We start from the raw sequence: 17,678 nt of genomic DNA, 5'->3' as shown, positions 1-17,678 counted from the left end.
ACGCGAGCGGCTCGCAGCGATCCGACGTTTACAACGTACTCATTTCTGAACCCGTAACGTTGCACGTAACTGTAACCGTTACTGTTACCAAAAACATAGTGTGGACGTGGTTCGCAAACCTGCTGCGAGCGGTAGGCGAGCGGCTCGCAGCGATGCGACGTTTACAACGTACTCATTTCTGAACCCGTAACGTTGCACGTTACTGTAACTGTGACTGTTACCAAAAACATAGTGTGTACGTGGTTCGCGAGCCTGCAACGAACGCTACACGAGCGACTCGCAGCGATCCGATGATTGTCGGTTTTTGCCGCGAACCAAAGGGCGCTCGCAGTGCGCTCGAGGACATCAAGATCAGTTGTTGCTAGCCACTGCGAACCAACTATTATTATTCGAGTATTTCTTCGTCATGAGTGAATGGTCAGAAGATAAATGTATTTTGCTGATAGATGCCTACAGGGAAAATAGTGTACTATGTAGTATACTAAGTAAGTATTCTATGGATCTTCTTTCCCGATGGCCGTTTATGATCATCGAGTAGGCATCTAGGCCATCTAGTATGTATGCTGCACAAGCGAGAAATACTTCATCGTGGAGTTACAAACCAAAACTGCGGATCAGATCCGGCTCGTACACACTAGGACCTCGTACTGTATCTGTTTGGTTACAGTTACAGCTCGCAAAATGAGTACGCTCGGTGACAGCGTTCCGGCGACGTCGCGAGCCGAAACTGTAACACGCGTACACACTAGAACCTCGTTACTGTATCAGGCATGTTACGGTTACGGCTCGCTAATGAGTACCCGGCTTAAGATACGCTTTCATTTTAAACTTGAACTGTAGGGCTAGCACAGGAGGGGCGCGACAGTAATTCGCCCGCGAGATAGACTACCCGTCTTTTTCTAACTGTATTAATTAAAGAGCGACGGGTAGTCTATTTCGCGGGCGAGATACTGTCACGCCAATCATATGTGCTAGCCACACTGGAGCGGAACGGAGATGCTGAAAAGTAACGCGTCACGCGAAGGGGTGCAGGAAAGGGGCAACAACAGTTTGTCTTGTTGTCTCACCTGGGCGTCGACGGTGCAGATGGCTGCGACCAGCAAGGCCAGCAACAGCAGGTGGCCCTTCATCATTAACTGGAACAAACAGAAACTAACATTAGGTATTTGCTATATATTAAATGTTTTCACACAGTACCTAATGTACCGTTCACTTGCGGATAGGGTTACCAGATTTCACGCAAGTAGCATTGCAAGCTGTATATAAGCTGTATTAAAGTTTATTTGTATACTATAAGCTGTACAGTTAGGCTGTACAAAGGCTGTATAAGCGCTTATACAGCCCTTATAAGTAAAAAAAGGGCCCAAATTATACAGCCTTTGGCGTTATTAGAGCTGTAGAGTAGCTGTATAAGCAATACATAAGCTGCATAATAGCTGCATTACAGCTATATTTCGGTGTAACAGGAAACCTTAACACTACAGATAATCTCTTATAAGTACGATATAAGAATATAAGTTTTAAATGAGTTATAAGAAAGAATTACAAGAGAATAATAATCATTTAAGAAACTAAAATGTCTTAATCTTGTTCATTCGTAATATAGTAATGGCGACAATAAAGTGTTATAGTGGATGGTAAAAGTAAAAGTAAATATTATACAGGACTTGAATGGAATTTTACATTATTGGTAAGTGCGGATTATTATTTATTGTGAACCTGTGTATCTTTTCTGGCAAAATATTTACGCGCCTGCAAAATAATAAAGAGAAACCATAAGGAAAATATCAAAAATCGGTAAAGTTACTGTTTGTTTTTAAGGTTAGAGTATCAAAAATATTTATAAATATTAATTCTAAGGCTAAACAATTTATTTTAGCTGGTAATCATAACACGGCGTTAGTCTGCTAAATATTTGCAAGTATTTCTTTAATTATATTTACAAATACGTTTTTTTTTATTATTGTAAAATGGCGACAATTTTTAAAGAGCCTACAGGATAGTTGGAGAGCATTATAATCTTAGTAGCTGTGCTGTGTAATAAATGGAGTGTCTTTTACAGCTTTTGTAATTAAAACAGCTTTATAATAGAATATTTGTATTCGTTTGGCTGTATTTCGGTTCTCCGTACATAAGTTATAATTCTCTTTAGAGATCCGTATAACAAATAAAAAACCTTTACTGTAACTGTCATTCATTAAAAACATTCGTAAAAACTAAAAAACTAAAACTAGTGCCTACGTCAAATCATGGCATTATAGTGTAAATAACATTATTTGCGGTATTTGACGTCTGTCACTCACAACAGCAATACTACGTAAAATGTTTTGCACATCGAAATCACAAAGGAAAAAAACTGCACTGCGAACGTTTACGTTCTACGTCTTTTTTTTGTTAATTTTAGGGTTGGCCGTATACCACCGTTATGAATCGGTAGTCGTCTAAGTAAATCGATATGAATTTTTCATTTTTCTTTTAATAAAAATAAGGAAAAGGTGGATAATTAACTGTAAATATGGATATATCATCACTTAACAGACAACAAATTTGACACAGAAATAACATAAATAAACTTTAAAATAGATCCCCAGTTAGTTTCAATTTTGACAATGGGTGCGACCTACTCGGTCGGTGTATTAAATACACCGACCGACCGGTAGCTTGCGGGAAAACCATATAATTCTAGCTTTATTTAAATCTCAAATAAAAATTCATTATACGTCACAATTCGATACCTCAGTCTACGTGCCATCCAATCGTAATCGCTTGCTGTGACAATCGATTTGCGTTAGTTACATCTCTATATACGTCAGTCATAATGTGTCAAATACCGCAAATAATGTTATTTACACTATAGTTGTCAAGCGGACCCCTGGCTCTCATGAACCGTGGCGAAATGCCGGGATAACGCGAGGAAGAAGAAGACTGTAACTGTCATATATTCCTTTAGTTTTATAATACACTTATTTTCAGAAATCATTACACTACTATACTTATACGAGTGTAAAATTACGCCAAAAGATTGTTATAAGCGACTCTATCAGTAATACAGAAAAAAGCTGTACTATAGCTGCCATTTATTCATTTGGTTTTATAATACCCTTACAGACAGAAGTTATACAACTACTATTCTTATAGGAGAGTAAGATTACGCCATAAGAAATAGCTTTAAAACGGGGTTGACAGATACATTTGTACAGCTACAAGTGCCAAGTGATACTACAATACAGCCTGTATACAGCTTTTACGATAAAATTAGCTTGTAGTGTTTCACAACACTTAATGTTTTAAAACGGAGTTGACAGATACTTTTGTACAGCTAAAAGTGCCAAGTGTTACTACAATACAGCCTGTATACAGCTTTTACGATATAATTAGCTTGTAGTCTCTCACAACACTTTTAGTTTTATAGTAGATTTTTTATATTCTGATAAAGCACCCCATGCTTCCGCAGAATCCTTTATAATGATTTTATACAGCTTGAGCTGTATAATGTCTGTAAAGTACCTTTTATACAGCTTAAATCTTTTCTGACACTCTTATACGTCCCTTAAATCACTCTAAGTTCTTAATTGGCTGCTATATTGATGTTGCCGACACTTCCATGCTACTTGGGCAGGAATTTTGGCCGTTTGTCAGGAATGCGGCCGGAATACGAAAATGTCATGCCAAACCAACTTAAAATAATATACTGTTCGATTCGAAGTTTAAGATACGTCAATTAATAGATTTAGAAACGATATGGATTAGTGTGTCAAAAGTGTAAGTTTTGGTCGAAGAAACGTCACATTTGACACTGACATATTATTATGTAATCCATATCGTTTCTAGATCTATTAACAGACGTATGTTAAAGTTCGAATCGGGCCGATAAATAATGTATCAAGCATAGGTACATATATATCGCTTACGGCACGGCTAGCTGTTTCTTGAAGATCTTAAGATCGTGCCAGTCCGGAAATACCGCGGGCGACAGTTCATCAAAACTCAACAGTCACATATAAACACAGCACATGAGCACAGTAAATAGTTATTATGCAGTGTTTATTTACCACATTAGAGTCACCACAATGTTCCTAGCCCCGATTGACTAGCCTATAGCGTGGGACGTGGTAAAAGGCCCCAGAAACAGGGTATGACGCGTACACAGAATGGGTTCAGTAGGTAGCATGCGTTACTTGTTATAGTTCCTTGAACTGAGCTATTTTAGACTTCAGTTGATTGTGTAAAGTTGTAAACGAGCGGCCACACCGCCAAAAACACCTCGTTTACTAGCCATAAAAGATGTCACTGTGAGCCTTTGTAATGTCGTATTCTATAATCCCAGAAAACATGGTCATTCTTGAACCTTCACGGCATTAAAATAGAGTCTACAAAACATTAACAGTTGTATTCCTTGTAGGCACACTAGGTACACGTCTACTCCCATTCAAAATTCATTCGGTCTTTCGCTCGACCCCTCTCTCGTACAAATGAAAGAAGGGACCCTGTTTACTTTTAAACTTGCGAGATAAACGAGCACACAGCTTACGTTTACCGAATCGCAATGAACGAATGAATGTTTTATTGACCCGTTTAACCTACTTTTAGTAGTAAGTAGTAGCCTTTATTGTACGAAACAAGAATTAAATGGCTAAGGTATGTAAACAAAGATAAACATACATATCCCTTTGACGGATATTTTTCAGTAACATGAAAACCAGATCATTACGAGTAAGATTCGATTCGAGTTAGTAAGTAGGTAATAAGTACAAGATATTTCCTGTGTGTTGACAGTGGGGAGACACTCCTCACTTCGGTCGAACTCGGCTCCGTTCGGCCCAGCATTGCTCCGAGCAATTATTAGGGTTGGCACCACTTGACGTCCTTTTGCGTGCACGACCACAGATAAGATAATCACTTGAATTTTGACAAGCCTAAATAGTCGAAAGGGATAGTGCCAAATATTAGAAAGGGGTAACATGATTCGACTCTGAACCGCTGTCAAACTTCGGGTTTGTAGGAAGTGTCCTTTCTGTGCGGTAGTACTATTACTTATTCTGTGGTGTTGACTGCACAGGCCTACATCTACTTTGTATTGTAGTATAGCGCTAATGCCAATGGCCACGAGGTAGCTTTTTATCTGTAACGGCACGTTTTGTACTGTAAACCGCGATATCCCTTCCATCGCTGTGAGGGCACGCGCGGGTTTACTGCGTACACCGGAGCAAAGATTCTACACAGGACAGGATGTTACGCTCGTGTAAGAATTACGACAGAATCCGGTTAAACTAACTTGACCACCGGTCTGGCCTAGTGGGTATTAATGACCCTGCCTGTGAAGCCGATGGTCCTGGGTTCAAATCCCGGTAAGGGCATTTGTGTGATGAATACAAATATTTGTTCCTGAGTCATAGGTGTTTTCTATCTATTTAAGTATGTATTTATCAATATAAGTATGTATATCGTCGCCTATTATCACCCATCGCATTGCCTGTGTAGTTTGGGGCTAGATTGATTTGTGTAAGATGTCCCCTCATATATATATATTTTTTTACTTTGCACCGACTTGAACAGAACAAAGTGAGAGGTTGTCATTATAAACGTCATTAATTATGACATTGCCACATTTTGTCATTACAAATGCCACACAGAGTTAGCTTCGTAGGTCTGTAGGTTTAATATAAACGGAACCAAATGGACCCAAAACATTAGGGACATTCTAAGTAGGTATAGAGATAAATATGAAATTCTCAATTCTAAAACAAAAGTTGGGGGTACAACTTTAAATAGAAATGCCCAACCCCTTTACATATTCCATTCCAATATTACAAAGTGCATATTTACGAATGTATTTGCGTAGCATTGTATATAGTACTGTAGCCGGGCATCGCTCCCGCTAGCGCCGCTTGAGTCAGCGAAACGAAAGCTGCCAGTAAGTGCTTACAGAAGCGGTTGGCTTACTGCAATAAGTATGGTAATGTAATACTATTTAATAGAATATGTATATTGGATACCCACTACGAGTATTACTTGGGTATCAAAGTCGATGCGACGAGTATTTACTGATTAGTTGATTACCTAACCTATTACATTTTATTTTAATGAAAATTAGCCCTTAAAAGTGATTTTTCAGGCATTATTTTTACGATGGTCCCTATTTGAGTATTGTATTTAACATACGTTTTAATAAACGTGCTATTATAATATATTGAAGCTTATGATAGTTATGATTTATGATGCAAACGCTACGGTCAAGCCTTGGGGCCTCGGGGACTGACATCAACTGGGATGATATCATGGCCAATAACAATATAAGCAACAATCTTTATGACTCAGAAGCTATTGCATAAAACCCTAGGACTGGCGTCTTCTTTAGAAAAATGGACGCTATCCCTACTAATATTATAAGTGGGAAAGTAACTGTATATCTATCTGTCTGTCTATCTCTATATATTGACACTTAAAACCCTCAACCGATTTAGATGAAAATGCGTTTTTTATTAACGTTTGTCATCTTGACTAGGCTCCGGGACTTCTCCAGTATTAAAGATATTAAAAGTGTCTTTCGCAAAACAAGCATACTCTTACTCTGTAGCTGAAATCGGCCGACTCATCACCTAAACGAGTTTATCATCAACATAATGTCCCAGTGACCTACCCCGAGGTATTTCAATTAAGACTTCAAGTCCAGAAACTTCAGAAGCCGCCGTCCCTTGGCACCCACAGCCGAATAATTGCTGAATTGATCTCAACTGGCATTGCATCGCTATTTGTTTCGATTGACCCGATTATTTGACGTCAAACTTATGCCACGCGTCAATTTGAGATGCTGCAACGATAAGTTAAATCATTGGCATTGCAGCGCCATGTTATTAGAATCAATTTGTTATTTTTTTCTCCGTGTAAACTCTTGGGTCTTTCAAACCCGGTCATTTTTAAGGCATGCGATGGGATATAGATCCAAACACGTAGAGGCCGTTTGGAGAGATTTGATGTCATGTAGAACGCCTGCTAGAATTTTATTATTATTTTTATTTTTGACTTATTTGTAACGGCCTGCGCCGAATGCTTGTTTGCCACCAACATAGTATAAAAACGTTGGCAAATGATACCTACTTAAGATACGTCGGTACAATTTTGGAGATACGTAAAAAGCATACATCCCTTTGTTAAAATGGCCACAGAAACCGCCACGCCACGTCTTGTTTGTTTGACGAGGGTAATGTGCGTTTTGGGGATATTTCATATGCAGATTTCCCAGAGGACTCTAAGAAAGACATGTTCGTAAGGAAACGTAAAGAAGAAGGCAGGTAATTTATGAAAACCACAATGAGGCAATTCACATGAATGTGTTGAAGTTGAAACAATAGGCTCAAAAAGTGAAATGTAAACGTCCGTAGTGTTTGATAGCCTAATTCCAATCGTTGACTGGACTGTGGCTATTTTGACAGGGCCATTTACCTTATTACTGGGAAGTGATCATAAATATGTGACGATACCTAACACTAATCCTTTGATTGGTACAAAATGCCTTGAGGCATTAAGTCCGCCGTGTGTACCTACTACATAACACGTATGGTGCAATAAAGATGAAATAAATAAATAAATAATCCTAGCAGGATATGCGAGACCGAGCTGAATGGACGACTTTGTTTGGTCCTACGATGAGATCATTTGATGACCGTTGCAGACCATGTCACAGCTGCAAAGGGGATCATATTTCAACCCATATGGCCATTTGGTCATCCAGCATTTGAGATGCTAGCCAAATACGGCCTCAAGAATGATCTAATTGTACCTATCATTGACACTGTTAATTGAAATGTTGTGAATCTTATAGGCCTTATAGCAAAACGTCATAAAATTCATAATGAAAAAGTTTAGCAAGCATGCTGGAATGGAAGGCCTTGTATTTCATCTTTACATATTGAACAAAAAAAAGAAAATCATAGTACAAAAGGCGGACGTACTAATATAGATAGAACATTCTCTACCAATCAACCTTCGTTCACTTTAGATATTACGATTGATTATTTCCTTAACAATTCATTGTTGTATATTTTTACGCAGGCTCTGTCTATTAATTAACTATCATAGCTAACAGTCTAATAATGGTAATAATATATTAAAATATGTTAATAGAGCATGTTTCGTCTCACACAACGAGTTAAAAAACCGTCAATATTTTTAAAACTTATATCACTCTTGATAACCTCAGGAGCGAGGCGACCCCATTTACCAAGCACAACTCATTTGACATGTACAACTTATAATATTAAACTTTAACTACATATGAATAAAGGTTAAAATTCTGCATATAAATTAGTGCGTGCTATCGATAGACTTAATTAAATTTGAACCTTATCTATTGCTAATAAGATCTAACTTTGTGCATGCGTGTGCGCATGGTAACTATTGGTTACATTACGGATACAGTTTACGAGGAACATTAAACTGTTCCCGGAATGACTGCAGAACTTATTTCTGGAGCCATCTGAATGTGTCATGCGGCCTCACTAGGAGGCTACTAGTGTTGGTTAAGACTCGGGTCCTTATAACTAAAGACGAAGCTCGACTTTTTAACTTGCTAGAGACCCGAGTCTTTTGTAGAGACTTGAGTCCTTTTATAACTCGCAATTTATTTACAAAAATTAAATTGCAATGTCTTCATGTAAAATTACATTAAGGCGACGGTAGCGGTGGGTAAAATTTCAGATTCTGTCAATTTACCCCATTTCACACACAAGCGCACTTCACGCACACTACCTCACTTTACTGGGACAGGTTAGTGACCCATCATGTTTTTTTTAAGATTGGACTTTTAGTTTAGTATTGACCACTAGCCTCCTTTGAGGGTAAAAGCGTTCCATTGAAAGATGAAAGAGAAACAATGCATTTAATCTTGCTTTCCTTGTCTGTTCATGTCACACGTGACGTACTTACCTATTTAATTAATTTGATTGTTGACTGTTTTACTACCTAATATTGCTTTGTCGAGATACGCGTTTTGTACAATTAAAGCGAATAAAACTAGATGTCATTAAGTCAGACGTAAAATGTTATTTACTACTCTATACGGTTTTTCATAAGGTGCAAAATCCATTCAATAGGAATTTAAATAAATAAAGTTTCAGCAGGGTGGCAATTCCATTTTGGCGGATAAAGCGAAACAGAATAGTTCTATCGAACCTGCTTACATCACGAGAATCAGTTGAGAAATGTGATCTGCAAAGGAGAACATACAAAAGCATTTTTGCCCAAGCTGAAACGGAGACCTTTGCTAATGCTCGGTCAATGATGGTTTAGGTACACCCATAAAAAATGGTTGTCCCTGCTGTAATTTTAATATCTTTATATTTCAACGGTATAGTTTTGCCTTCAAAAATAATCGGTATCGCTAAACAATAGCGGTACCTTACTACTTATACGTTCACGAAATCGGTATCTGCATAACTTGATTGTTAGTAAACTAACCTGAAAAATAATCTCAAAATCACCGAAACATTTATGTACAGTCACCTGCAATAATATGTTACGTCATTAGCGCCAACTTTGCCTCCAGGGAAACTTTGCCCAAAACGACAATTTTAAACAAATTCGTTAATGTAGAAAAAATTATAATAGTTATAATAATAAACGGCCTCCTAGCCTAGTCGGTAGTGACACTGCCTACGAAGCAGAGGTCCCGGGTTCGAATCCTGGTAAGGGCATTTATTTGTGTGTTTATCACAAGTATTTGTTCCTGAGTTATGGATGTTTTATATGTATATAAGTATTTATATATAATTATGTATTATATATATCGTCGTCTAGTACCCACAACACAAGCCTTATTGAGCTTACCGTGGGACTAGATTGATCTGTGTAAAATTGTCCTATAATATTTAAAATATTTTAATAATAATAATATTGCCCACCACCAAAAACGGATTAGGGTTGTCACTTTCATCTAATTTACCCAACTTCGCAAGTAAAAGAAGGTTATGTTTGTACACTAAAATAAGTTTATAAATATATACTGTATTTAATTTGTCTTATTATCCTTTATTTAGATGTTTTATCCCGTTAACGAATGAAAAACACAACAAAAATCATATTTTTGGCCATTAAACTATTGTAACAGATTTTCTCAAAAGTGACAACCCTAGCCTTTGTAAAATGCTTAGGCGAGCCTTATTTGGAAATGGGCAAAAACGGGTAGGCAATATTGCCCAGCAAATTTATTTTAAAGTTTTTACACTTATCGCTAAGTTATTAACAGGGAATGGTAGGATTGCCCAAAACCTTTAAGTGATCCTTAGACATCATCATCATACGAGCTGTATTTGAATACCAAATTGACGTGGGCAATGTTGGCGAAAACCCCGGATATCTTTGCCCGCCCTCTAAAACGCAAAAAAATGAGTAAAAACACGATAAAAATATTTTTTCTTTCAAATAAACTGATGCGTTTGATCACAATGGACGTGCTGAGCAAAAAAAGTCATATGATGTGATGTTTTTTGAGAAATTCGTTTTAAAAAATAAGCGGGCAAAGTTGGTGATAATGACGGTACCTACTCTTCGAAGGCCGCAAAAATATGTGACATGGTCTTATGGTTCTACAAATAAGATCGTGTCAGATATTTTTGCGGCCTTCGTTGTGTAACATAAATTGCAGGCGACTGTACATTTGGAATAATTATTTTATTTAGTTTCAACGAAAGTTTCAAGCTTAGTACGAAAATACTTCAGATATGCAATATGCACAAAATGTAGACCTAATCGAAATAAAACATTGCTTTTTATAGGTAATTTATAAAACATTCGATACATAGGTATACATAACAATAACTAGAGCGCTATTGGCCTGTAAGCTTCATCTGGGTCTCCAAAGCCGCAAAAACTCGCTAGTACTTAGTGCTGGTCTAGCCGTTATTTTTTCTTGAAGATTTTCAGAGAACAGCACGTACACGCATTATACATATAGACGGAACGAACCGCATAATCATTATCATTTATTCGTCGCAATCCATGGTATTACAGATCTAGGTACAAGACTTTCAGGTATTACTTATACGAATTACATAACTCTTCCTGTTAATAGGCATTATTTTAAGATAAAAGTTCTATAATATAATACAAGATTACAATTGTCATCAAAATTCATTGACGTACAGAAGTCAAATACGTTTTTAAACTGACGCAAAATGATACCAGCATAATAAAAATTGATCCCAATCAGTAAAGATGAGTCTTTAAACTTTTTTCATTTTAAGCGAGTTTTGAAGGAACATAATACTTAAATTCGACTGTAATCGTATTGTTTTAAGATAGTTTACTGCGGTTTTCAACCATTATAACAGCAAATCAAATTGTTGGCGACATCTGTCGGCACGCCTGTCAAATCGGTACTACGTCATCGAATACGGCTGCAAGACCGTTCCAGCGACATCTACCGGCGCGGCTGTGAAGCTTCTCCGCAGCGTTTCACTTCAGTGGCGCCATCTGTAACCGTCGGATTTCGAATACCTAACGGCTACCGGTCTGCTACCTGGGCGGGGCGGTTCGAAGTCTATAAAAACCACCAAGCACGTGGCTACGCTCTCTTTTCTGTTCCTGACGCCAACGAGTAAAGTAACTATCTACGGTTATGTTCTGTATCGTTCTAGTTTGATCTCTTTAATTGTTTTACAATCGTTTAGCATTTCGTAATAAAAAGAGATATCTTAAAACGCTTGTAAATTTATCATGTAAATAATATGTATAATCTCACCTAATGATTTCATGCAGTCAATAAAGAAATAAAATAAGATTTATGTTCTGTGTTCTCATGTTTTATTTTATTCTAGTTAACAGTCAAGTTAGCTCACATCAGAAGTGCTGGCAGAATGAAGAAACATAAGCGATCTCGTTCGCCTTCGCCCACATCGTCCTCATCGTCATCGAGGACGCCGTCTCCGCCTCCTCCCAGAAAGAAGAAGAAGGTATCGAAATCAGATGATGGAGAATTTGTGAGTACATCTAGTGCGATTTCACTTAATAGTATGATACCTGAGTTTGACCCTATTAAGGACAATGTCGATGCGTGGTTAAATATTATCGAATCGTATACTCGTACGTTTGCATGGAGCGATAGAATGACGCGTTATCAGGCTCTTAATAAATTAAAAGGTTCGGCTAAAATTTGGTACGACTCCTTGTTGCGAACTAGTTTTGAGTGGACAAATTGGAATTGGCATACGTGGCGTAGTAAAATCTCGACAACATTTCAAATTAAACGAAACATGTTTGAATGTTTAAAAGATATAATTGACCGTAAACCCAACGAAGAACAATCTCTTTATGAATTTTTCTTTGAGCAAAAATGCAAGATTGACAGGCTTTCATTGAATTTTACGGAACACGATATTATATCAATTATTTTAGGTAATATGCGTGATAGTACTTTAAGTAGTTCCATAGAGGCGGGTAATTTCAATACTTGTGACAGTCTAGCTAGTTTTTTGCACAGTCGTAAATATAAAAGCAAATCAGTCACAAAGCAAACGATACCCGGACATAGTAAACAAATTGATACGCGAAGTAAACCGGTGTCACCGAATTTAAGTATAGGACAAACGGCGTCGCCTTCTGTGGACCAAACTTCAGATTCTGTAAAGACCGGGCAGCCTCAAAATCGCATTAAATGTTTTTGCTGTGGTGGAGCGCATAAAAGAAACCAGTGCGAGGTTAAATGCGAATTTTGTGGTAAAAAGGGTCACACCGAATCGGTATGTTTTAGTAAAAAGAATCAGAAGGTTGCAAAGCAGGAGACAAAGTTTATTGGATGTACTGAATCAAAAACTAGGTTTTTCAAAAAGGTGACGATTAATAGCAGATTCGAGCATGAAGCTTTTATTGATCCTGGCAGTAGTTGTAGCCTTATTAGTCAGACATTGGTTAATAAATATGCGTTAACGACTACCGCATTGGAACCACCAATAACATTGCACGGATTTTCAAAAGATATTAATAAGACTGTGTTCAAGTGCTTGAAAGTCTCTTTAAAATTAGATAGTCTTGATCTGGAGAATATAAGTATGTATGTTATGGAAGAATTATCTGACTGTGATATATTAATAGGTCGTAATGTAACTGAACGTCCAGACATTATGTATTCACGTGTTGGAGATGTATTGACATACAGTTATCAAAAATCTTTTGATAATTTTTGCAATGTGATAAGTGAGACTCAAATTGATTCAGATTCACATCGTAATGAGTTAGTGCAATTATTTCATAAGTATAGTGAGTGCGTCGCGAGTAGCGTCAAGGATTTAGGAGTAGTTGATGATCACGAGATGGTTATCGAATTGAATGACACAAAACCTATTCAATTTAGGCCATATAGGAGTTCACATGGCAATAGAAAAATTATTCGCGAAATGGTTGACGAATTATTAGAAAGTGGTATAATTCGGGAAAGTAATTCCGCCTATGCTAGCCCCGTGTTGTTAGTGGACAAGAAAAATGGCGAAAAAAGATTATGTGTTGACTACAGGGCCCTAAATAAAATAACGATCAAAAATAAATACCCTATGCCCCGAATAGAGGATCTTATAGACCGACTTCAAGGTTGTAAATACTTCACCAGCCTAGATCTCAAAAGTGGTTACTACCAAATTAAAATGAGTGCAGATTCGATTCATAAAAGCGCTTTTATAACTGAAGACGGTCATTACGAATTCCTTAAGCTTCCGTTCGGGCTTTGCAATGGTCCATCATGCTTCCAACAAATGATGAACAAGGTATTGGGTAATTTGCGTTTCGGTAAAATAATAGTCTATTTGGATGATGTCTTGCTAATAAGTGAAACCCCAGAAGAGAATTTGGCTTTACTAGAATCGGTTCTGAAAATCTTTAAAGAACATAATTTAAAATTAAATTTAAAAAAATGTCACTTCCTAAAAACTGAAATCGATTTTCTAGGGTATAAAGTACAACATAATACTATAAAGCCTAGTGAAAAGAAAGCTGCAGCTGTTAAAGACTTCCCTGAGCCAAAAACTGTTCACCAATTACGCCAATTTCTTGGGCTTATAAGTTACTTTCGTAAATTTATTAAAAATTGTGCCCTTTTATCGAGCCCTCTTACAAAATTATTGAAAAAGGATAGTACATGGTCCTGGGGAAGTAGTCAACAACAAGCTTTTGAAACTTTAAAGAGTGCACTGTTGTCTGGTAATATATTGACTATTTATAATCCAAATAAAGAATGTGTACTTTACACGGATGCTAGCAGAGACGGAATTGCAGGTATTTTAATGCAGGTTACGGACGAAGGGGAAAAACCGGTACACTATTATAGTCGTCAAACGACTAACGATGAAAAAAAGTATCATTCGTTCGAATTAGAGTTATTGGCTATCATTGCGTCGTTACAAAAATTCCGACTTTATTTATTAGGCTCCCCGTTCAAAATTATTACTGATTGCAACGCTGTACGTTTTGCTATGACTAAGAAAGAGATTGTGCCACGCATTGCACGTTGGGTACTTTCTACTCAAGAGTTCTGTTTTGATATAATACATAGAGATGGTAACAGAATGCAGCATGTAGATGCTCTTAGCCGCAACCCCGTGCAATCTGGGGAACAATCTGAGTCAGAATTAATTATGTCGATTACCGAAGCCGACTGGTTGTTAACTGTACAATTGCAAGATCCCGAAATAGTTAAAATAAAGGAAATATTAGAATCAGGAGAGGCCGATATGAATAAAAATATTTTTAGTAATTACGAGCTTCTAGGTGGTAAAGTGTACAAACGAACTGGTCAAGGTCGTCGCTGGGTCGTCCCTAAGCAGTGTATTTGGCAGATTATCAAATATAACCACGACGATCTTGGTCATTTCGCCGTAGATAAAACGGTAGAACGAATTAAAGATAAATATTGGTTCCATAGAATTCGACGCACAGTAAAGAAATATATTAGTAATTGTCTAAATTGTGTATACAATAAGAATAAAACTGGTTCAAAAGAAGGTCTCTTGCATCCCTTGCCAAAGTTCGCCAGACCATATCACACATTGCATTTAGATCATGTAGGCCCGTTTGTTAAAACTACACAAAATAACAAATATTTATTAATAATGGTAGATTCGTTTACTAAATTTGTTTTTATATTTGCTGTACCTAACACGGATAGTGCTAATGTTATTAATGAATTAGATAATCTTTCAAAAATTTTTGGCTACCCAAAAAGACTGATCACAGATGCAGGGTCTTGTTTTACGGCATGTAGTTTTAAACAATACTGTTCTAATAAGAATATAAGATTACATACGATAGCCACAGGTATGCCACGTTCCAATGGCCAAGCGGAACGTTTTGTTAATACTATTTTAGAATCTATGAGAGCCATGGGTGCAGATTTGTCGGATAATAATTGGGACAAATGCGTAAAACCTTTGCAACAAGGCTTAAATAGTACGGTACAAAAAACTACAAAAGCCGTGCCTAGTGAAATATTTTTTGGTTATCGGTTACGTACGGACGCGGATACTTTAGCACCTGATAGTGATAGCGAGTCCGACGTAGATGTTACTAAATTACGCAAATTAGTTGATGAAAATATCAGGGCGAGCTCCATGCAACAAAAAGAGAGATTCGACAAAACACGCAAAAAGGCTCGACAATACCATGAAGGTGATTTAGTCCTTATCAAAATACAAAGCCAATCCAACGATGGTCACAGTACAAAGTTGTTACCAATATTTAAAGGACCTTTCCAAGTGGTCAGGGTCTTGGGAAAAGACAGGTATCAGGTGGAAGATGTACGAGGCGCTGAACGTTGCAACAAGCGGTATACTGGAACGGCGGCAGCAGAAAACATGAAACCCTGGATACACATCGATGACTGGGAAATAGCAAATAAGTAAGCAGTGTTGGCGAGGTAAATATTTTATTCCTTATCTCAATTTTAAATATTATTTATAATATTTATTTTTTATAACCTTATTTTTCATTTACTGATTGCGAGCCCTGGTAAAATGCCATCAGATATAGTAATTGGAGTATAATATATATTTTACCAATATAAAAACTTAATAAATGCAAATTTATATTAATATACCAAACAATATTTTTCTGCTTCCAGGAGATTATCAATTTAATATTAAGTAATCATTAGGGTTACTTACTATTAAATTGGTAAAGCTGCACTAAAGGAAGTGTGCATGGTCTAAAAATATAATGAGCCGGTAAACACCTAAGTTACAACAGTGGGCACGAGCACATATAGTTCATATAGAGGAACAACGTGCTAGAAAGACACTGTAATGTGACTGGTGTGGTGATTATAAATTGGACCAGCGCCTTTCTATTGGTGTAATAAGGAGCATTATTTATTCTTATACTATTGTTCATTCTTTAAAGGTATTTGTTTTGTTGACAGCATTTTACCGGACTCGTGGAGTGCCCGAGGCGGGCACAACTGTCACATGGCCGTGTTGGCGACATCTGTCGGCACGCCTGTCAAATCGGTACTACGTCATCGAATACGGCTGCAAGACCGTTCCAGCGACATCTACCGGCGCGGCTGTGAAGCTTCTCCGCAGCGTTTCACTTCAGTGGCGCCATCTGTAACCGTCGGATTTCGAATACCTAACGGCTACCGGTCTGCTACCTGGGCGGGGCGGTTCGAAGTCTATAAAAACCACCAAGCACGTGGCTACGCTCTCTTTTCTGTTCCTGACGCCAACGAGTAAAGTAACTATCTACGGTTATGTTCTGTATCGTTCTAGTTTGATCTCTTTAATTGTTTTACAATCGTTTAGCATTTCGTAATAAAAAGAGATATCTTAAAACGCTTGTAAATTTATCATGTAAATAATATGTATAATCTCACCTAATGATTTCATGCAGTCAATAAAGAAATAAAATAAGATTTATGTTCTGTGTTCTCATGTTTTATTTTATTCTAGTTAACAGTCAAGTTAGCTCACAAAATTTAAATGAGACGCGAGCTGATATTTATATACCCTATTTTTTGAAATACAATTTATCTACTGGTATACTTTCTCGTGTGCGTATATGATTAAATGTCAATATAATTGTCAAAAGCAAGAAAATCAAGCTGTCATTTTCATTTGAAGAAGTACACGTGTGCTCCGGTGTAGCCCCAACGGGCATCTGACTTGAAGAAGAATTTTGAGTGATGTCGTCAATGTATGGAAATTGTTCGAAAGTTTACATTTGAGATTGAATTTCTGTGTTGTCTTTGTGAGTAAAAATATAAATCGATAATAAATTGGTAGCTGAATTATCTAGCTTTCAGAATCATACAATAATTCAATTACTGTCAAAGACAAAATTGTTTTGCTTCTGTCTCAAACGGAACTCCATATTTTGATTTTTTGATTCTTTTAGTGTCGATTTGTAGAGAATAACAGCAAATTAAAAATACAATGGCATGAAGAGTCGGTGCACGGTTTCTTCGTGAACAAATTTACGTGTAATTTAATGCAATTATTAAACATTTATTGAACAAATTATGGTTACAAAGTGAGGTCTAAATCGAAAACGTCATATACCGGCCCCTTAAGTAGTTACACACAAATTATGTGGACTCAATAAAGGACTCCACCCAGGGCTTAAAATAATCAGATATTTTTTAAGCGCTGAGCCTCGGGATATTTTGTGTCGTGTTCTTCAAATTTACACTCAATAGACGGAGT

The 17,678-nt window shown here is 37.1% G+C and overlaps 1 protein-coding gene across 1 annotated transcript in view; it reads right to left on the bottom strand.

The window, feature by feature from the left end:
- LOC134806165 (SPARC) overlaps positions 1–17,678 on the bottom strand; it is a 34,328-nt gene that overhangs the window by 5,586 nt on the left and 11,064 nt on the right. Inside the window, exon 2 of the mRNA XM_063779455.1 lies at positions 1,068–1,136. Within this exon, the coding sequence (XP_063635525.1) occupies positions 1,068–1,133 (66 nt within the window). The 5' untranslated portion in view covers positions 1,134–1,136. The remainder of the gene's footprint in view (positions 1–1,067; positions 1,137–17,678) is intronic.

The sequence above is a fragment of the Cydia splendana genome, chromosome 2, assembly GCF_910591565.1.
Source record: "Cydia splendana chromosome 2, ilCydSple1.2, whole genome shotgun sequence".
NCBI lineage: Eukaryota > Metazoa > Arthropoda > Insecta > Lepidoptera > Tortricidae > Cydia > Cydia splendana.
The sequence above is the reverse complement of the archived record's forward strand: the minus strand, read 5'-3'. Positions and strand labels throughout refer to the sequence as shown.